The 22,207-nt window shown below is 45.4% G+C and overlaps 1 protein-coding gene across 2 annotated transcripts in view; it reads left to right on the forward strand.

Moving 5' to 3' along the window:
- The window catches only part of LOC126338779 (uncharacterized), a 224,180-nt gene that overhangs the window by 138,979 nt on the left and 62,994 nt on the right, over positions 1 to 22,207 (forward strand). For both annotated transcript variants that reach the window (XM_050001582.1, XM_050001583.1), the window contains exons 9-10: positions 1,261 to 1,512; positions 19,902 to 20,225. In XM_050001582.1, the coding sequence (XP_049857539.1) occupies positions 1,261 to 1,512; positions 19,902 to 20,225 (576 nt within the window). The remainder of the gene's footprint in view (positions 1 to 1,260; positions 1,513 to 19,901; positions 20,226 to 22,207) is intronic.

The following is a 22,207-nucleotide window of genomic DNA, read 5'->3' on the forward strand; positions in this document are numbered from 1 at the left end:
CCTTGGCGGGTTACTGTATGGTGCGGCATTATGGGAGGAAGGATAATTGGACCCCATTTTATCGATGGCAATCTAAATGGTGCAAAGTATGCTGATTTCCTACGTCATGTTCTACCGATGTTACTACAAGATGTTTCATTGCATGACAGAATGGCGATGTACTTCCAACATGATGGATGTCCGGCACATAGCTCGCGTGCGATTGAAGCGGTATTGAATAGCATGTTTCCTGACAGGTGGATTGTTCGTCGAAGCACCACCATACCATGGCCCTCACGTTCACCGGATCTGGCGTCCCCGGATTTCTTTCTGTGGGGAAAGTTGAAGGATATTTGCTATCGTGATCCACCGACGACGCCTGACAACATGCGCCAGCGCATTGTCAACGCATGTGCGAACATTACGGAAGGCGAACTACTCGCTGCTGAGAGGAATGTCGTTACACGTATTGCCAAATGCATTGACGTTGACGGACATCATTTTGAGCATTTATTGCATTAATGTGCTATTTACAAGTAATGACGCTGTAACAGCATGAGTTCTCAGAAATGATAAGTTCACGAAGGTAGGCCTACATATATCACATTGGAACAACCGAAATAAAATATACAAACGCACCTACATTCTGTATTTTAATTTAAAAAACCTACCTGTTACGAACTGTTCGTCTAAAATTGTGAGCCATATGTTTGTGGCTATTAAAGCGCCATCTATCACAAAGTGAAAAAAGTGGTCCAACTAAAACAGTCATATTTCTTCACGTACTACAAGAATATGTAATAAAAATGGGGGTTCCTATTTTAAAAAACGCAGTTGATATCCGTTTGACCTATGGCAGCGCAATCTAGCGGGCCAACCATAGCGCCATCTGGTTACCCCCTTCAAGCTAGACCAGTTTCGTTCTTTGTAGTGTTTTTCGTTTGACGCTTATTTCGTGAGATATTTGGCCCCGTCACGATCAATGGACCATCCTGTATATGCGATACTATCGGCTTCTGTATATGTGCATATCGCTATCCCATGACTTCTGTAACCTCAATGTACTATTTCAATATAAGTTTTGCAGAGTTAATTTTTAAGTAGAGTTTTCTCAAGTATTCCATTTTTGAGTTCTGTCATTGTTCTCGTCGAGTTGTGATATGTTAACACAATACTTTTCTTTCAGTGTTTCTAACAGTCTTATAATGTAAGTTATTTCCTCTCGAAGCATCACTATGAGGGGCAGAGCGTCGCCGAGTGTGTGTTGTTGCGATGTTACAGCCGGCGGACACGGAGGCGGCGGTGGAGCTACTGAAACGGCTGTCGCACCAACGGAAGGTGAGCCGCAGGGGTAAGCGGCGGAAGCGGCGCGAGAAGGAACCCAAGGCGCGCGGCATCTCGGCCAAGCACCTCCGAGAGCTCACCTACCCCATCGAGCAAACCGTCCATACGGTGTGCATCGACGCGCGGCCGCATGTGCCGCACCGTATGGGCTGGCTGTGGAACCTCAACGACCTGGGCGACAACCTCAGGGTGCGAACATCTACTCTGCTGTTCTAAAGTATCGCATGTCCCTACATAATTTTGAGAATTTTGGTACAGAACTTCTAAAAACCCAGACCGAACAATATAATGAAGGACAAGATTGTTTCTAATATTTTAATTCAAGGAAATACACTCCTGGAAATGGAAAAAAGAACACATTGACACCGGTGTGTCAGACCCACCATACTTGCTCCGGACACTGCGAGAGGGCTGTACAAACAATGATCACACGCACGGCACAGCGGACACACCAGGAACCGCGGTGTTGGCCGTCGAATGGCGCTAGCTGCGCAGCATTTGTGCACCGCCGCCGTCAGTGTCAGCCAGTTTGCCGTGGCATACGGAGCTCCATCGCAGTCTTTAACATTGGTAGCATGCCGCGACAGCGTGGACGTGAACCGTATGTGCAGTTGACGGACTTTGAGCGAGGGCATATAGTGGGCATGCGGGAGGCCGGGTGGACGTACCGCCGAATTGCTCAACACGTGGGGCGTGAGGTCTCCACAGTACATCGATGTTGTCGCCAGTGGTCGGCGGAAGGTGCACGTGCCCGTAGACCTGGGACCGGACCGCAGCGACACACGGATGCACGCCAAGACCGTAGGATCGTACGCAGTGCCGTAGGGGACCGCACCGCCACTTCCCAGCAAATTAGGGACACTGTTGCTCCTGGGGTATCGGCGAGGACCATTCGCAACCGTCTCCATGAAGCTGGCCTACGGTCCCGCACACCGTTAGGCCGTCTTCCGCTCACGCCCCAACATCGTGCAGCCCGCCTCCAGTGGTGTCGCGACAGGCGTGAATGGAGGGACGAATGGAGACGTGTCGTCTTCAGCGATGAGAGTCGCTTCTGCCTTGGTGCCAATGATGGTCGTATGCGTGTTTGGCGCCGTGCAGGTGAGCGCCACAGTCAGGACTGCATACGACCGAGGCACACAGGGCCAACACCCGGCATCATGGTGTGGAGAGCGATCTCCTACACTGGCCGTACACCTCTGGTGATTGTCGAGGGGACACTGAATAGTGCACGGTACATCCAAACCGTCATCGAACCAATCGTTCTACCATTCCTAGACTGGCAAGGGAACTTGCTGTTCCAACAGGACAATGCACGTCCGCATGTATCCCGTGCCACCCAACGTGCTCTAGAAGGTGTAAGTCAACTACGCTGGCCAGCAAGATCTCCGGATCTGTCCCCCATTGAGCATGTTTGGGACTGGATGAAGCGTCGTCTCACGCGGTCTGCACGTCCAGCACGAACGCTGGTCCAACTGAGGCTCCAGGTGGAAATGGCATGGCAAGCCGTTCCACAGGACTACATCCAGCATCTCTACGATCGTCTCCATGGGAGAATAGCAGCCTGAATTGCTGCGAAAGGTGGATATACACTGTACTAGTGCCGACATTGTGCATGCTCTGTTGCCTGTGTCTATGTGCCTGTGGTTCTGTCAGTGTGATCATGTGATGTATCTGACCCCAGGAATGTGTCAACAATAAAGTTTTCCCTTCCTGGGACAATGAATTTACGGTGTTCTTATTTCAATTTCCAGGAGTGTATGTCAACAGTACGCACCTGTCTGTACAATAACATGTCACTGATGATATCGAAGTTAAATACACTACTGGCCATTAAAATTACTACACCAAGAAGAAATGCAGATGATAAACGGGTATTCATTGGACAGATATATTATACTAGAACTGGCATGTGATTTCATTTTCACGCAATTTTGGTGCATAGATCCAGAGAAATCAGTACCCACAAAAACCTCCTCTGGCCGTATTAACGGCCTTGATAGCCCTGGGCATTGAGTCAAACAGAGGTTGGATGGCGTGTACAGGTACAGCTACCCATGCAGCTTCAACACGATACCACAGTTCATCAAGAGTAGTGACTGGCGTATTGTGACGAGCCAGTTGCTCGGCCACCATTGACCAGGCGTTTTCAATTGGTGAGAGATCTGGAGAATGTGCTGGCCAGGGCAGCAGTCCAACATTTTCTGTATCCAGAAAGTCCGGTTCAGGATCTGCAACATGTGGTCGTGCATTATCCTACTGAAATGCAGGGTTACGCAGGGATCGAATTAAGGGTAGAGCCACAGGTCGTAACACATCTGAAAGTAACGTCCACTGTTCAAAGTGCCGTCAATGCGAACAAGAGGCGACCGAGACGTGTAACCAAATGGCACCCCATACCATCACGCCGGGTGATACGCGAGTATGGCGATGGCGAATACAGGCTTCCAATGTGCGTTCACCGCGATGTCGCCAAACGCGGATGCGACCATCATGATGCTGTAAACAGAGCCTTGATTCATCCCAAAAAATGAGGTTTTGCCATTCGTGCACCCAGGTTCGTCGTTGAGTACACCGTCGCAGGGGCTCCTGTCTGTGATGCAGCATCAATGTTAACCGCAGCCATGGTCTCCGAGCTGATAGTCCATGCTGCTGCAAACGTCATCGGACTGTTCGTGTGGATGGTTGTTGTCTTGCAAATATCCCCATCTGTTGACTCAGGGATCGAGACGTGGCTGCACGATCCGTTACAGCCATGCGGATAAGATGCCTGCCATCTCGACTGCTAGTGATACGAGGCTGTTGGGATCCAGCACGGAGTTCCGTATTGCCCTCCTGAACCCACCGATTTCATATTCTGCTAACAGTCGTTGGACCTCGACCAACGTGAACAGCATTGTCGCGATACGATAAACCGCAACCGCGATGGGCTACACAATCCGGCCTTTATCAACGTCGGAAACGCGATGGTACGCATTTCTCCTCCTTACAGGAGGCATCACAGAACGTATCACCAGGCAACGCCGGTCAACTGCTGTTTGTGTATGAGAAATCGGTTAGAAACTTTCCTCATGTCAGCACGTTGTATGTGTCGCCACCGGCTCCAACCTTGTGTGAATGCTCTGAAAAGCTAATCATTTGCATATCACAGCATCTTCTTCCTGTCGGTTAAATTTCGTGTCTGTAGCACGTCATCTTCATGGTGTAGCAATTTTAATGGCCAATAGTGTATTAAGCTAAATATTTTGAAGAAATTTTTATTTCATTCGCAAGTAGAGTAAAATACTGTATATCACAAATGTATAATTCAGTAGCCACACTTTAAATGATTTTAATATTTTGCTGGACCCCCTTGTTCTTACAACAGCCACGCGATCGTCAGGCATGGAGTCGATCAGTTTTCTAAAGGTACTAATGTCAATGTCATGGTGCCACACTTCCATAATCACCTCCAGCAGCTCCTGTTTTGTTGCTGGCTTCTTCTTCTGAGCCCCTTTCCCAACCAGTCGCCGCAAATTCTCAACTGGATTAAGGTCTGGCGAATTTAAAGGCCACAGAAATTCTCTGATACCCGATTCAGTCATGACAGAACGAATCTGATATGATAGGTTCATATGGCTCTGAGCACCATGGGACTTAACTGCTGAGGTCATCAGTCCTCTAGAACTTAGAACTACTTAAACCTAACTAACCTAAGGACATCACACACATCCAAGCCCGAGTCAGGATTCGAACCTGCGACCGTAGCACACGTGCGGCTCCAGACTGTAGCGCCTAGAACCGCTCGCCCACTTCGGCCGGCTGATATGGTAGATTTGGACGATATGTAACAGCAATAACCTTGGAAATTGTATTACAAAGATAAAATAACCCAAACTCACCCTTTTTAATGTGTGGCATGGAGCCAGATTCTATTTGAAAATCCACTGCGCATCTGGGAAAGCATCTTTTGCAGTGAACATCAAAGAGCACCGAATTACAACTTTGCAGTGACCTCTTGTCATTGTTCCCTGACCGAAGTACAGGCTTCTAACACCTCGGTATGTCATTGCTCCCTACGGCATGCCGATGGAGCCTGTTTCGTGGTTCGCACAAGGCAGTCAGGGTCTATCCTTTAGTTGGGTTTACACCTGTCACCCATCATGGAATATAAGCTTTCAACTGATATAATCTGTGTGAAATCTTATGGGACTTAACTGCTAAGGTCATCAGTCCCTAAGCTTACACACTACTTAACCTAAATTATCCTAAGGACAAACACACACACACCCATGCCCGAGGTAGGACTCGAACCTCCGCAGGGGCTTTCATCTGAAACTACCACAATTCCTCACTGCCTTTTGTCGAGTTTACGTGCAGTGTGGCCCGTGCCAGCCTCTATTTCCTCATTGCAACAGTTACAAATGGCTTCTTCTTGACAACTCTAGCCTTCATTCCTATTACAAAGAGTCTTTTCCTAACAACTGATGAGCTGGAATGAACCTTCGGTTGCTTCTTTCCATACTTTTGCCTGTTCAACTGGAATAGCATTTCTGTTTTCCGGCTTAGTTGACGAAGTATTCTGTTCTCCCAGGGTGAAGAAGAGTCGGTGCCTGCTCCATTGTGAATTTATATATTTCCCTTGGCCATCAACTTTTGCAGACTTCGACTAACAGCTGACGTCGAATAGTTTAATCCTTCCGCAATTCTAGTGCTCTTCAGGTCTTCGTTGTGCAAAACCTCCACGCATTTTTTTCTGGGGATTAATACATGGTTTTCACGATGATGGTAAATGCACACACGCACAGCAGGAAGAAAATTTAAAAAAATGCTTTCAGACCAGAACTAGCGAACGTCAAACCTTAGTTAACACAGAGCACTTTCTGAGGCAATAATCGGTAAGATGAGATCACATAGGCATTGTCCCAAGCAGTATTGCTAACTCTAAAAACGCGAGTCGCTAGATTCATTATCAAAAGTCGCTAGAAACTGATGTTACTAGGGGTGTACTGAAAATTTCGTGCTTTGAATGGTGCAATAAGCCAGTGCGGCAGGGGGGTGGGGGGAGAAATAAAATATTAATATATTAATAAAAATTGTCTCATACGTAATTGCTATATTGTCTTAGTTAAACGTTCAATCCCGCGTCTGGCCATCCTGATTCAGGTTTTCAGTGATTTCCCTAAATCGCTCCAGACAAATGCCGGGATGTTTCCTTTGAAAGGACACGGCCGGCTTCCTTCCCCGTCCTTCCCTAATCCGATGACACGGATGACCTCGCAGTTTGGTCTCTTCCCCCAAACAATCCAATCCAATCTTAATTAAATGACGCATCGCTTGCAACAACATACATATAAAATACGCTAACGTTTAATTAAACATGTCATCATAATTGACGCAACACATATATTGTTGTATCAATCACAGTAGTCAAATATACTAGAAATATACAACTATATTTGTAACAAAAGAAAGCAAGAACTCAAATTAGGTTACAAAATATATACATACCGCGCTATTCATCGTCGTCACTCAGAAGATCGAATAACTCTTCTGTTTCCTGCTCTGACAGAACTGTAGTTGATGTAGAGGGTTGAACGTCGCTCAAAAGATGATGTTGCAGTTCGACTTGTTTTGTCGCAAAAGAGTAACTTTCGTTCGTTCCAATAAGCTCCAATACGTCTGACGGTATGTCAAAAGATGCACAATCTTTATTTTCTTTCTTCAGCTGGTCTCTCAATATGATCAAAGCATTAATTGTCTTTAACGATTATCTGTTACGTTGTTTAGTTTTTATAAATTTCATAAAACTGAATATTCTTTCCACTTCTGCATTTGAATGCGGTAGGCATAGAACAGTCATTACTAGCTGTGAAATCAAAGAAAAAAGATTCTCCCCTGCGGCATTTTATACTGCAAAACCTCACTTCAAAATCGAACAGTGTTAGCAGTGTTATTCCCCCTAATGAAGTTGAAATTATGCCATTCTTGCAGCATACCGTCTATGAAATAGCCACTAAAACCCAATTCTTTGGCTACATCCGCTACAGCATTATTTTTATTCACTTTTACTGTTTCTTCAACATTCAGCATTGACTTTTTTTCAGGATCGTAACGATACTTGGCAGTCTTTGTTGAATTCTTTTATGAGTTTCAGACTAAACTGAATGCATCTCGTCTTCAAATAAACTTTATTTTCTTCAGGACAAACTTGACTCAGACAATTTCTGTTCAGACATAAAGCCAAGGTTCGGATTTGCGTACATAGATTCTCTTGGAACTGGTGTCGTCAACAAATCAACAGTTGGAAAAACTATGTTTTGTCCGAGTGATTGCATGAGAAATACAAGTGTATCAAGTAATTTAGTGGGGTCATTGTCTTCTCCTTCAAAAGCTTTTATTGCTATTTGTTCGTCTTTTAAAGCATTTTTAAGGTAAAACATGTAAAGATGATTTGAGTCGTCACAATACATCTTGTACAAAAGATCGGCAGTGTAACAATTGTCTTGAACCATGGCAAGTGAATAATGTAGCTTTAGGTCTTACCACTGCTCCAGAATTCTTTGTATTGCTGGTTCAATTGAAAGCCAACGTGTTGCACAGACCTTCAAAATTTTTAGTGCCTGTTTTCCACAATTTATTGTCTCATAAACCTTTTTATATTCCTCTTGTCTTTTGGGTGAAATGGAGAACCAATTGTAGGCTTCCCGTACAAGAAATTCTATGTTTCTATGTATGGTATTCACTGAGGCGTGCGAAACTGCAAGCTGAAGAGAGTGACAAATGCAACGGATCAATACCAAATGCTTCAAACCATATTCTCTCTTGAGTTGTTCGAAAAGCCCATTGTTTATTCCAACCATTGCAGAAGCATTATCTGTGCCAATTCCTACCATATTAGCGATTGGAAGTTTGAGATCTTTCAAAGAACTCACAAGAACAGCAGCCAGATTTCTTGCATCTGCAGGTTCTACTACAGCGAGTTTGAGAATTGCTGATCTACTGGCTTGGTTGTTTACACTATAGTACCGTATAACCTTACCTAGCATTTTAGATATTGATACATCTGTAGATTCATCTATTAGTACACTGTATTTTTGGTTACCTATATCTTCAATCAATAATTGTGTAAAATATGGAGCAAAACTTCAGTTATAATGTTAGTACACTTTGTACGATATAATTGCATGTTTTTAGCGCCCTCATCACCGTAAAACTCCTTCTTGCACAGTATTCCTAAATGATCTACAGCTAAAATAGAACAATGTTCAGCAATAAATAAAGAAAGGGCGCCTTCCGCTCTGCTTGCTATTCTAACTGTAGTTTTCGGAACAATTTTCATAGGTAAGTTTTTTGTTTATGCTTAATAGTTTTCGAATGCTTTCTAATATCATACAATTTAGCATAAAACTCTGTTGCACATACTAGACATCTTGCCTTGGATAAGTCTCCAACGACTGGTTTCAGCCACCCATTGAATTCAGGTTCTGCTTCCCACGCATCCCGATATTTTTGAGCGTACTGCTTCTTCTTCTTCTGCGGTAAATCCATTATGTAAGCCACAGCATAAGTTTCACCAATTTATAATCACTGAAAATACATTAAAACTCAGGCGAACTAGAGGTCATGAAACAATCAACTCACTCGGTAACTCGATATCAGTCTTATTGTTCATTGTTTAACAAGTAATAATGTATGAGATGCCCCCACCGAATTGTTCTTGCGTTACCACTGTGCATGTGGTAGTAATTTAACTGCGACTTAACATTTCGAAAAAGTAGAGGTTGCTGGAGAGAAATGTATTTTATTATACTTAATATTACGTAGTTTTTTGTCAATTCGAAAAATAAAGGGAGTTCAAAAGTTGAAGAATTATAGATCGATACGCTATCGACGATAACAGGAAGGCAAAAGTCGCCTTTTCTAAATTGGTAACTCTGGTCCCACGGCACTCGTCAAGTTTCTGGTCTTTCGTTGGAAGACCTTGTTTGTGTTATAAATCCTGAAACTTGTACCCGCAGACCATCTATTTCTCCCCTAAGATGTGCTACGATGACTTTATCCCGTTCATCTAAAATCTGGTTTAGTCGATCGGTTCGTCACGTTCCCCTTCCTTCTTTTGTCTTTCCAAGCGTTCTGCTTTTTCTCGTTCCTCCGTCTCTGAACGTTCTGCTTCTAATATCCCCTTCATTTGAGCTATTAGAGCCTTTTCGTTTTTCGTAACGCTCCTCTTTTTCGCGTTTCTCTCTTTCTTTTTCTCTCAGCTCAAGATTTTTCAGCAACATGATTAGAAAATCAATCGTCGAATTTAATTGTAGTAGTAAAGAAAGTAACTCCGCATTAGTTTTTAGAGTAGATTTATAAAAAACATATTCCTACCAATGTTACTGTTGTAAAGTGAAAGTTAAAAGTATTTCCGCATTGGAATAACCGAGTTAATTTATACGTCAAGAATTATATTCTACCTTAAGAATAATATTGTACATCAAGAACTATATTGTATTTATTTGAAATGACTAAACTAAGAAAAAAATTATTCACCATACATCCTTTTTCTTATTTACAAAAAACCCTATCCCTTCTAGCATTATGTATGTATATGTACATAAAGGTCATGCATGTCTCAAATGAAAATAGTTTTGCTGAAGATGAGTGCTATTAAGGAGGTGAAGTTTTAGCAATCGTAATATTTAATTGTAGTTACATTGGTAAATATGTTCCTGGCTCCCAATATTCTTGTGAGTCCTGTCTGTAGACAACTTCTGCGGGTCTTAACTGTCAGTGCAATTTAGCGATCTGTGAGAAATAATTTTGCCGCTGAAAGTCTCGTCTGCAGAAAATAATGGTCTACGATGCTCCCACCAAGCAGCAGCGTCAGTTTGACAGGTAAATTCGGTGACGAACGGGCTGTCCTGTTACGATCGCTAGGAACAATGCACCCTGTGCTATTCTGGGAAGCATTGGAACATCTCTCTCAGTGCTGGACCCACACCGCTTCTATGCGTCACGGTGCCTAGGTGAACACGTAGTTCGACAGGAATTTCTCAGATGTCAAGTATGAAAGAGATGCCACCACCTCATCCTTGCAGGACTCAAACTGACGCCAATGCGTCGTTTGGCATCTGATGACCACGTCTTCACTTTGGGGGGACCGCCAGTGCATCCTGACTCCAGGGGACGTGTGCGGAGTCAGCGGTGCTGACGTCGGGTGTCGAGTGGTTGGATGTGTTTTTTATTAGCTATCTTTTGTTTAAACTATATTCCATAGATCTGACTAGCCAATAGGATGTTGCGAATTAAAACAAAAAATAAAGTACCCGATACATGTGAAGGATATAGATTTAATTAATTTGCATAAATATTTTATGTCAGCATGGTGTTAGTGGTATATTAGTTAAGGGGAAGGGGGGTGCGTGAGTGGGTAACATGGAGCAGAACAGTGGATTAAGTGCAGAGCACTACATTAAGTTGCATTATTTTTATGTACAACATAGTACAATAGTTTAAGGGGGTGGGTGTCAAAGAAGAATGCGCCATAAATGGCGTTCAAAAGCATGTGAAATTCGAAAAGTGTACCAGAAAATGGTGGGAGGACATAACTAATTACTTAATTTGGTGTCAAAGGCGGTACAATAGTTTAAGGTAATGGGGGTGACATGGACCCCCACTTAACAGAACAATAGATTAAGTGCTGACAAAGGGTTAAGAACGCAGAGTACAGTGCTGAACATTAGGTTATGCAACATGTTTGCTCCATGTGATTACTTCTTACAAAACCTACATGTTTCCAAACAGCAGAGAATGATGAACAAGAGAAATCCAAACACTAAAAACTGATTTTTTTTATAAATAAAAAATATAGCATTGAGTTTCCTGTTTTGAGATCAATCCCCTCCACCACCAGACCGCCAAACTGGATTACGTCACAGAAGGGACGACAGCGCCCACTGGTGGCGGTCCTGTGTACTAGGTCAGTTCGACTCTGGACCACAAGGTGAACACACTTGATGGCGTTACTGCCTCTAATTGTTTAAATAAAGACTGAAAATAAAAACTTATGTCCATCATATCCAGCACAGGCTGAGTCCTTTTCCAGCCAATTCCTAGGAAGAGGTGGCATTCGGATGACAGCTAAGTGGAGGTAGTCAAAGTTCCCTTTTTCCTCGCCATTTTCTTAGGTTAGTGGAGGTGTACTGCATTTTCCTGGTGGCATTTGAACTTCCCACCATTTTCTGGGGAGGAGAGGGGAGGGGGTTTACCAGTGAGTGAGAGGTTAATTAACTGATCAATTCAATTAAGTAGTCAATCAAATTGATAAGAGTTAGAGGAGGTATTCCAATAACTCAGACCTGAAAGTGTACCTGTAGCAAGCAAGAGGGAGGTTTTCTAAGGGGGGAGGGGAGTGGGAGGGGGTGGGGGGACAATAGGTTAAGTTCCTTGTCAATCAAAAGGAAGGATCCTTTTAGCAGAACAATGGAGTAAGGACCTGTCAATCAAAGGAGAACAATAGGTTAAGTACCTGCCAATCAAAGGAGAACAATAGGTTTGTACCTGAGTGCATACCTGCCCCTGATGTAGGCAACCCACACTAACAAAAGTGCCACAACGAACTTAGCCGCACTGCATATGTCATTCACATCCATTTCTTTGTCATTAATCTTTCACGCCAGTTTAATCGCTGTTCCATTAGATTGGGTTCCTGCCGCTGTTCCATTAGATTGGGTTCCTGCCTCTCCTACTATGCCCAATACGCCTTTTCCCATTTTTCGCGCAGAGACCCTCAGGTTTTGTATGATTTTCGCATTAGAAGTGCAGGTTTCACTCTCGTGAATCGCGCTCTTTCTGTTTATTTCTTTCTGCGTTCCCAATCGTTGTCTTCAACTCTCCTAGATACAAAAACTCGCCAGTTGGTTTTATGATTTCATTGTTAATTAATAAAATTTTCTTTTCGGTATTTTGTGTGTAAATTACTTGGGCCCATTATAACTGACAACGTTACCGCGCCTACTCGTCGTCATCGATTTCGTCCAAATTTATGATACACTCCTGGAAATGGAAAAAAGAACACATTCACACCGGTGTGTCAGACCCACCATACTTGCTCCGGACACTGCGAGAGGGCTGTACAAGCAATGATCACACGCACGGCACAGCGGACACACCAGGAACCGCGGTGTTGGCCGTCGAATGGCGCTAGCTTCGCAGCATTTGTGCACCGCCGCCGTCAGTGTCAGCCAGTTTGCCGTGGCATACGGAGCTCCATCGCAGTCTTTAACACTGGTAGCATGCCGCGACAGCGTGGACGTGAACCGTATGTGCAGTTGACGGACTTTGAGCGAGGGCGTATAGTGGGCATGCGGGAGGCCGGGTGGACGTACCGCCGAATTGCTCAACACGTGGGGCGTGAGGTCTCCACAGTACATCGATGTTGTCGCCAGTGGTCGGCGGAAGGTGCACGTGCCCGTCGACCTGGGACCGGACCGCAGCGACGCACGGATGCACGCCAAGACCGTAGGATCGTACGCAGTGCCGTAGGGGACCGCACCGCCACTTCCCAGCAAATTAGGGACACTGTTGCTCCTGGGGTATCGGCGAGGACCATTCGCAACCGTCTCCATGAAGCTGGGCTACGGTCTCGCACACCGTTAGGCCGTCATCCGCTGACGCCCCAACATCGTGCAGCCCGCCTCCAGTGGTGTCGCGACAGGCGTGAATGGAGGGACGAATGGAGACGTGTCGTCTTCAGCGATGAGAGTCGCTTCTGCCTAGGTGCCAATGATGGTCGTATGCGTGTTTGGCGCCGTGCAGGTGAGCGCCACAATCAGGACTGCATACGACCGAGGCACACAGGGCCAACACCCGGCATCATGGTGTGGGGAGCGATCTCCTACACTGGCCGTACACCTCTGGTGATCGTCGAGGGGCCACTGAATAGTGCACGGTACATCCAAACCGTCATCGAACCCATCGTTCTACCATTCCTAGACCGGCAAGGGAATTTGCTGTTCCAACAGGACAATGCACGTCCGCAAGTATCCCGTGCCACCCAACGTGCTCTAGAAGGTGTAAGTCAACTACCCTGGCCAGCAAGATATCCGGATCTGTCCCCCATTGAGCATGTTTGGGACTGCATGAAGCGTCGTCTCACGCGATCTGCACGTCCAGCACGAACGCTGGTCCAACTAAGTCGCCAGGTGGAAATGGCATGGCAAGCCGTTCCACAGGACTACATCCAGCATCTCTACGATCGTCTCCATGAGAGAATAGCAGCCTGCATTGCTGCGAAAGATGGATATACACTGTACTAGTGCCGACATTGTGCATGCTCTGTTGCCTGTGTCTATGTGCCTGTGGTTCTGTCAAAGTGATCATGTGATGTATCTGACCCCAGGAATGTGTCAATAAAGTTTCCCCTTCCTGGGACAATGAATTCATGGTGTTCTTATTTCAATTTCCAGGAGTGTATATGCAGGGCTTAAAATTTAAATGACAAAAGTGGGAGCTCCAGCTGGGTAAGCGTTTAGAAAAAAAATAGCGTTTTTGGCACGAGTACTAAAAACACGCGGTGATGTTGCATTAAAAATCCTCACAGTGCAGTGGTGACTAAGGAAAACGCATCACACTGTGAATGATTTCATGACAGTTGTGCATATACTATACAGTGGTTTGTCGTGTTCTGGTGGGGGAAAAAAACTCACCGTAAGCCAACCGAAGCGTCCACGTGCTAACACCTTGGCAAGATTGCATGTGAACAGTACACTGATTGTTTTCGAGTGGAACTTGTAGTCGGGATATATGTAAACATCTCTCAACATACCACTGGAAAGCCGTCGACCAAAGATGCTCGTGAGTAAATTAAATAAGGATAATGGTAGTGGGAAAGGGAAACTGTGTGTTTTCCTTTCTTGTATGCAGTGAATGTGGAGCAGTGGTGGAGCCGGCGAGAAGGAGAACAGAAAAATTGGTATTAAAACTACTGGTCGTCCAGGAGTCATTTGTGCCATGGTGCAGCAAGTGCCTGAATCCGAGAGCCATTGAGTAAACGACGCACCAACAATGGCGTAATGAACAATTGAAGAGCGATAGTTGATCATCTAGTTTTTCTCTCAGGTCCTACAGAAAACATGTCGGACTTTTGAATGTACTCAAGAGAGTGGTATTACCGTACCAATTGTTAGTTACGTTGTGAAAAGTAATAGTGAAAATGTTGGGCAAAATATACCCCCGTTTGTGAGAAGTGTGGCTATTTATTTAGTAGCGCAATAGAAAGAACTTGCGGAAGCATTCTAGGAATCTTCACCGCAGTTGGATCGACAGGGAGGTGGCACCGAAGGACCCGGACCACCAAAAAACTACTCTGAGAAGAGAGAATAAAGGTAATACTACTTTCGTCTGGCGGTGTATTGGGGTCGGCAAAATGTTGCCCTGTTATCTACATCTACATGACTACTCTGTAATTCATATTTAAGTGCTTGGCAGAGGGTTCATCGAACCACAATCATACTATCTCACTGCTATTCCACTCCCGAACAGCGAGCGGGAAAAACGAACACCTAAACCTTTCTGTTCGAGCTCTGATTTCTCTTATTTTATTTTGATGATCATTCCTACCTATGTAGGTTGGGCTCAACAAAATATTTTCGCATTCGGAAGAGAAAGTTGGTGACTGAAATTTCGTAAAAAGGTCTCACCGCGACGAAGAACGTCTATGCTGTAATGACTTCCATCCCAACTCGTGTATCATATCTGCCACACTCTCTCCCCTATAACGTGATAATACAAAACGAGCTGCCCTTTTTTGCACCCTTTCGATGTCCTCCGTCAATCCCACCTGGTAAGGATCCCACACCGCGCAGCAATATTCTAACAGAGGACGAACGAGTGTAGTGTAAGCTGTCTCTTTAGTGGACTTGTTGCATCTTCTAAGTGTCCTGCCAATGAAACGCAACCTTTGGCTCGCCTTCCCGACGATATTATCTATGTGGTCCTTCCAACTGAAGTTGTTCGTAATTTTAACACCCAGGTACAGCCTTGAGAATTGTACTATTTATCGAGTAATCGAATTCCAATGGATTTCTTTTGGAACTCATGTGGATCATCTCACACTTTTCGTTATTTAGCGTCAACTGCCACCTGACACACCATACAGCAATCTTTTCTAAATCGCTTTGCAACTGATACTGGTCTTCGGATGACCTTACTAGACGGTAAGGGACGGCCAGGGACGCAACTTCACGCTAGTACTGGTATAAGACCCACCACAAATCTTGCAAAATATGCAACAGCAGGAAAAGAAGACGAAATACACCCCAAACTCTAGCAGACACCCTAGAGATGGGCGGTTCCTGCTTCGCCACAAGTGGCGCTACTTTCTTCTGCCAACCACATGCCCATAGGTACAATGAGCATATATCATTCCGTTGAACTTGTACTTCAGTAGCAGTCCAGCCAAGGAGCAGACAGATCCAACCTCAGAAACAATCACGGAGGTTCACCACAGCAGCCAGCTGGGACCCTCGCCTCCTCTGACCTTAGCCTCATTCATGCACTATGCTCCTGGAATGGAATACAACAGCTGTCTTGGATCTTATCGAGTAACTATCGTCAGTGATATGCGTCCGACCAGACATAGAATTGTTCCAATCATCTGTCAGCAGTGACTAACCTCTGACCGGACTTAGTTAAATTGTAAGTGTTGTTGTTCTCTGCCAACGAATTAATCACAAAAAGATTATTATTAAGGGTGTTATCATATTTAATTACCTTGGGTTCCTGAGAATGTTGTTTGTGAATCCTTTCATTTACGTATTGCTCGAGAAAAGTGTTTTGTTTTATTACTACCAGGGAATCTTGTTCTGCATTTGTGGATTCACTCAGGTCACCACACCCTTGCAGGTAAAGTATCCCAAGAGGTGAAGTACTGTCATTGGGTTCTTGGAAAATACAGGATGGAAGCTACCCAGCTACAAAGGATGGCTACGCAACGTGTACGATACTGACAGCATTGAGAAAAGAAAACTCCTCATCCCTGTAGAAAAGCGGACAAAAATGGAAATCAGTATTAAAGACCAAACGAGCAATCACAGACGATCACTGCAACCATTTTCAAGAATCATCAATGAGCAGTCAAGTTGATTTGTGTAGACATATATGTAACGATACGAGATATTTCTGTACGACTGGGCTATATTCATATTCCACACAGAAAATTTGGAAAGTTTAGAGTATATAGGCATGAAGTGGATGCCTCGGCAGTTGACATTTGATTTGTTGGAGACAAGTGTGGAAATGCGCTCTTATCTGTCTGAAGTGATGGAAGTCAATAAAGGCACGTCTGTTGACGGAACACAAAAAGACGGACGTTGATGATACAGGAATGAAGAAAGAATCCATGGAATGATATCATGCCGATTCTACTAGATCCAATAACTTTTAAGAGTCAATGATCAGACAAGATAGATTATCACTGTTTCTAGGAATACGAGGGCGTCATTTTCCTTGATTTTCTGAACTGCCGGTACACAGCCAACACCGAGTGCTATACAGCAGAAGCTGATATAAGGCATTGGGAGGAAGATACAGCAGAAAGCTGATTCAAATTCAACGTGACAATGCGCGATATCATATCTCGTTGGCACCCACACTGCCAACAGGACGAAGGTTATGCTTCAGCGATTTCGTTAAGAAACACTGCAACATCGTCTGTACAGCCCGGATCATTCACCATGTTGTTTTCACATCTTTGGTGACCTGAAGAAAGACATGCATGGATGTCGGTTTCAGTCAGATGAGAAAGTTCAGGAATGGGTGGGGTTGTGAATCCATCAGTGGCCGACCACGTTCTATGAAACAGGAATTGATCGTCTCATTTCACAGTGGGATAAATTTCTTAATACGTGTGGCGATTACTTTCGAATGGAAGCTTTCCGTGGTCAAGTTGTGACGAGTGTTCGGTTTTCATTTGACTGCCCCTATTATATTCTCGAATTCTAACAGATGTCTATTTTTTGCCTGCCTTATTCCGCCATCTGAAAATACACTGAGGTAACGAAAGTCACGGGATACCTCCAACATCGTGTCAGACCACCTTAGCCTGGTGTAATGTAGTATCTCAGTGTTGCATGGACTCAACAAGTCGTTGGAAGTCCCCTGCATAAACAGTGAGCCATGCTGCCTCTACAACCGTCCATGCTGCCTCTATAGCTGCGAAAGAGTTTCTGGTGCAGGGTTTGTGCACGAACTGACCTCTCGACTATGTCCCAAAAATTCTCGATGGGATTCATGTCGATCTTTATCGTTATTTAAATAATTCCCTCGAATTGTCCCGAATGTTCTTCAGGCCAGTCACGAACAATTGCGTCCTGTGTATGGCACATTGTTTCCCATAAAAACTTCATTGTTGTTTGGGAGCATCAAGTCCATGAATAACTGCCAATGGGCTCCAAGTAGCCGAATATAACCACTTCCAGCCAATGATCAGTTCAGCTGGACCAGAGGACCCAGTCCATTCCATGTAAGTACAGACCACACCATTACAGAGCCACAACCAGCTTGCACAGTGGTGGCTGACTACTTGGGCCCATGGCTTAGAGTGGTCTCAGCCACACTGGATCCCTACCATCAGCTCTTACCTTCTGAAATTGGGACTCATCTGACCAGGTCACATATTTCAAGTGGTAGTGACATGGGCACCAGCCCAGGAGAGTTGGTACAGTCGTCTGCTGCCGCAGCCAGTTAACGCCATATTTTGCCCCACTGTCCTAACGGATATGTTTGATGTGTGTCTCGCATTGATTTCTGTGTTTATTTCAAGCAGTGTTGCTTGTCTATTAGCACTGACACCTCTACGAAAACGCCGTTGCTTTCGGTCGTTAAGTGGAGGCCGTTAGCCACTACATTGCTTGTGCCGAGAGATAATGGCTGAAGTTTTGTACACTACTGGCCATTAAAATTGCTACACCACGAAGATGACGTGCCACAGACGCGAAATTTAACTGACAGGAAGAAGATGCTGTGATATGCAAATGATTAGCTTTTCAGAACATTCACACTAGGTTGGCGCCGGTGGCGACACCTACAACGTGGTGACTTGAGGAAAGTTTCCAACGGATTTCTTATACACAAACAGCAGTTGACCGGCGTTGCCTGGTGAAACGTTGTTGTGATGCCTCGTGTAAGGAGGAGAAATGCGTACCATCACGTTTCCGACTTTGATAAAGGTCGGATTGTAGCCTATCGCGATTGCGGTTTATCATATCGCGACGTTGATGCTTGTGTTGGTCCAGATCCAATAACTGTTAGCAGAATATGGAATAAATGGTTTCAGGAGGGTAATACAAACGCCGTGCTGGATCACAACGGCCTCGTATCACTAGTAGTCGAGATGACAGGCATCTAATCCTCATCGTGCAGCCACGTCTCGATCCCTGAGTCAACAGATGGAGACCATCTGCACGAACAGTTCGACGGCGATTGCAGCAGCATGGACTATCAGCTCGGAGACCTTGGCTGCGGTTACCCTTGACGCTGCATCACAGACAGGAGCGCCTGCGAGGGTGTACTCGACGGCGAACCTGGGTGCACGAATGGCAGAACGTCATTTTTTAGGATGAATCAAGGTTCTGTTTACAGCATCATGATGGTAGCATCCGTGTTTGGTGACAATGCGTTGAACGAACCTGGCGTGATGGTATGGGGTGCCACTGGTTACACGTCTCAGTCGCCTCTTGTTCGCATTGACGGCAGTTTGAACAGTGGACGTTAGGTTTCAGATGTGTTACGACCCGTGGCTCCACCCTTCATTCGATCCCTGCGAAACCCTACATTTCAGCAACATAATGCACGACCGCATGTTGCAGGTCCTTACGGGCCTTTCTGGATACAAAAAACGTTCGACTGCTGCCCTGGCCAGCATATTCTCCAGATCTTTCACCAATTGAAAACGTCTGGTCAATGGTGGCCGAGCAACGGCTCGTCAGACTACGCCAGTCACTACTCTTGATGAACTGTGGTATCGTGTTGAAGCTGCATGAGCAGCTGTACCCGTACACTCCATCAAAGCTCTGTATGACTCAATGCCCAGGGATATCAATGCCGTTATTACGGCCGGAGGTGGTTGTTCTGGGTACTGATTTCTCAGGATCTATGCACCCAAATTGCGTGAAAATATAATCACATGTCAGTTCTAGTATAATATATTTGTTCAATGAATACCTGTTTATCATCTGCATTTCTTCTTGGTGTAGCAAGATTAATGGCCAGTAGTGTATTCTTGGTACACTGCTGTCACAGCGAATCTTGGAATATCGAATTGCCTAACGATTCGTGAAAAGGAATGTCCCATGCGTCTAGTTCGAACCACCATCCTGCGTACAAAGTATGGTAATTCTCATCGGGCAGCCTAATGATGTCGGAAACAGTACAAACGACAGCTCTGCCAAGGCACTGCCCTTTTATATCTTGTGGATGCGCATGTCGCTTTCCCGTAAGCTTTGTCGCCTCAGTGTAGACTCGGGCAATCAAAACCAGCCCAGGCCCAATAGGATAGCAAAAACGGAACTTTCGGCTGGAGCAAGTTGTGAAGGTAGCGACGGCGCTTGCAGGCGCGGCCCAACTGGAAGCCGGGCGCGGTGACGCGGTCGGTGAGCCGCATCCTGCGCCTGCACAGCGCGACCCCGCAGCAGGCGCACAGCACGGCGACGCGCACGCACCGGCGCGGCCAGATGGGCGCGCCCGCCGACCTGGGCCCCCTGGGGCCGACGTTGGTGCTGGGCCGGCGCGGCCGCCAGTACACGGTCGCCGTCAAGCCGGCGCGCGCCGGCCACGGGGAGACCGTCAACGAGCCGCTGCAGTTCACCGTGCCGCGGCCCTCGTCCTCCTCTTCCTCCAGATACACGCTCGAAACCAGCAGCTCCTCTGGGCTCGAGGTAACCGCATCAACGCGTCTTCTTCTGTTCTACATCCATACTCCGCAAGCCACCTGACGGTGTGTGGCGCAGGGTACCCTGAGTACCTCTATCGGTTCTCCCTACTATTCCAGTCTCGTATTGTTCGCGGAAAGAACGACTGTCGGTATGCCTCTGTGTGGGGTCTAATCTCTCTCATTTTATCCTCGTGGTCTCTTCCCGAGATGTAAGTAGGAGGGAGCAATACACTGCTTGACTCCTCGGTGAAGGCATGTTCTCGAAACTTCAACAAAAGCCCGTACCGAGCTACTGGGCGTCTCTCCTGCAGAGTCTTCCACTGGAGTTTATCTATCATCTCCGTAACGCTTTCGCGATTACTAAATGATCCTGTAACGAAGCGTGCTGCTCTCCGTTGAATCTTCTCTGTCTCTTCTATCGACCCTATCTGGTACGGATCCCACACTGCTGAGCAGTATTCAAGCAGTGGGCGAACAAGTGTACTGTAGCCTACTTCCTTTGTTTTAGGATTACATTTCCTTGGGATTCTTCCAATGAATCTCAGTCTGGCATCTGCTTTACCAACGATCAACTTTATATGATCATTCCATTTTAAATGACTCCTAATCCGTACTCCCAGATAATTTACGGAATTAATTGCTTGCATTTGCTGACCTGCTATATTGTAGCTAAATGATAGGGGATCTTTCTTTCTATGTATTCGCAGCACATTACACTTGTCTTCATTGAGATTCAGTTGCCATTTCCTGCTTCATGCGTCAATTCGCTGCAGATCCTCCTGCATTTCAGTACAATTTTCCATTGTTACAACCTCTTGATATACCGCACCGTCATCCGCAAAAAGCCTCAGTGAACTTCCGATGTCATCCACCAGGTCATTAATGTATATTGTGAATAGCAACTGTCCTATGACAGTCCCCTGCAGCACACCTTAAATCACTCATACTTCGGAAGACTTCTCTCCATTGAAAATGACATCCTGCGTTCTGTTATCTAGGAACACTTCAATCCAATCACACAATTGATCTGATAGTCCATATGCTCTTACTTTGTTCATTAAATTCACCAGTTCTGGCCTCACAAGACTTCATTCCGAACTTCCCCTCGTCCATTTTCTTCATATAACAGTGCCTGAAACGTCAGCTTTCTCAGGCAGACCAGATTAAAGGAAGACAGCAAACCAATTGGGGGGGGGGGGGGGGGGGGGTAGATTTATTACTGGTAGATTCGAACCACATGCAAATGTTACAGAGACGCTTGGGGACTCAAATGGGAATACCTGGAGGGAAGGCGACTTTCCGTTCAGTGAACACTATTCAGAAATTTCTGAGATTCTTTTTGTTCCACCGTTACAACTACAAGAAAATGTGTATTTCTCTAACCAGAGGCGTTTCGCTTTATTGATGTAAAGCATCATCAGCCGTCTGTTGTAGTTGTTGTGGTCTTCAGTCCTGAGACTGGTTTGATGCAGCTCACCATGCTACTCTGTTCCGTGCAAGCTTCTTCATCTCCCAGTATCTACTGCAGCATACGTCCTTCTGAATCTGCTTAGTGTATTCATCTCGTGGTCTCCCTCTATGATTTTTACCCTCCACGCTGCCCTCCAATACTAAATTGGTGATCCCTTGATGCCTCAGAACATGCTCTACCAACCGGTCCCTTCTTCTAGCCAAGTTGAGGCCTAAACTCCCCTTCTCCCCAGCCCTGTTCAGTACCTCCTCATTAGTTATGTGATTTACCCATCTAATCTTCAGCATTCTTCTGTAGCACCACATTTCGAAAGCTTCTATTCTCTTCTTGCCCAAACTATTTATCATCCATATTTCACTCCCATACATGGCTACACTCCATACAAATACTTTCAGAAACGACTTCCTGACACTTAAATCTATACTCGATGTTAACAAATTTCTCTTCTTCAGAAACGCTTTCCTTGCCATTGGCAGTCTACATTTTATATCCTCTCTACATCAACCATCATCAGT

This window comes from Schistocerca gregaria, chromosome 1, assembly GCF_023897955.1.
Source record: "Schistocerca gregaria isolate iqSchGreg1 chromosome 1, iqSchGreg1.2, whole genome shotgun sequence".
NCBI lineage: Eukaryota > Metazoa > Arthropoda > Insecta > Orthoptera > Acrididae > Schistocerca > Schistocerca gregaria.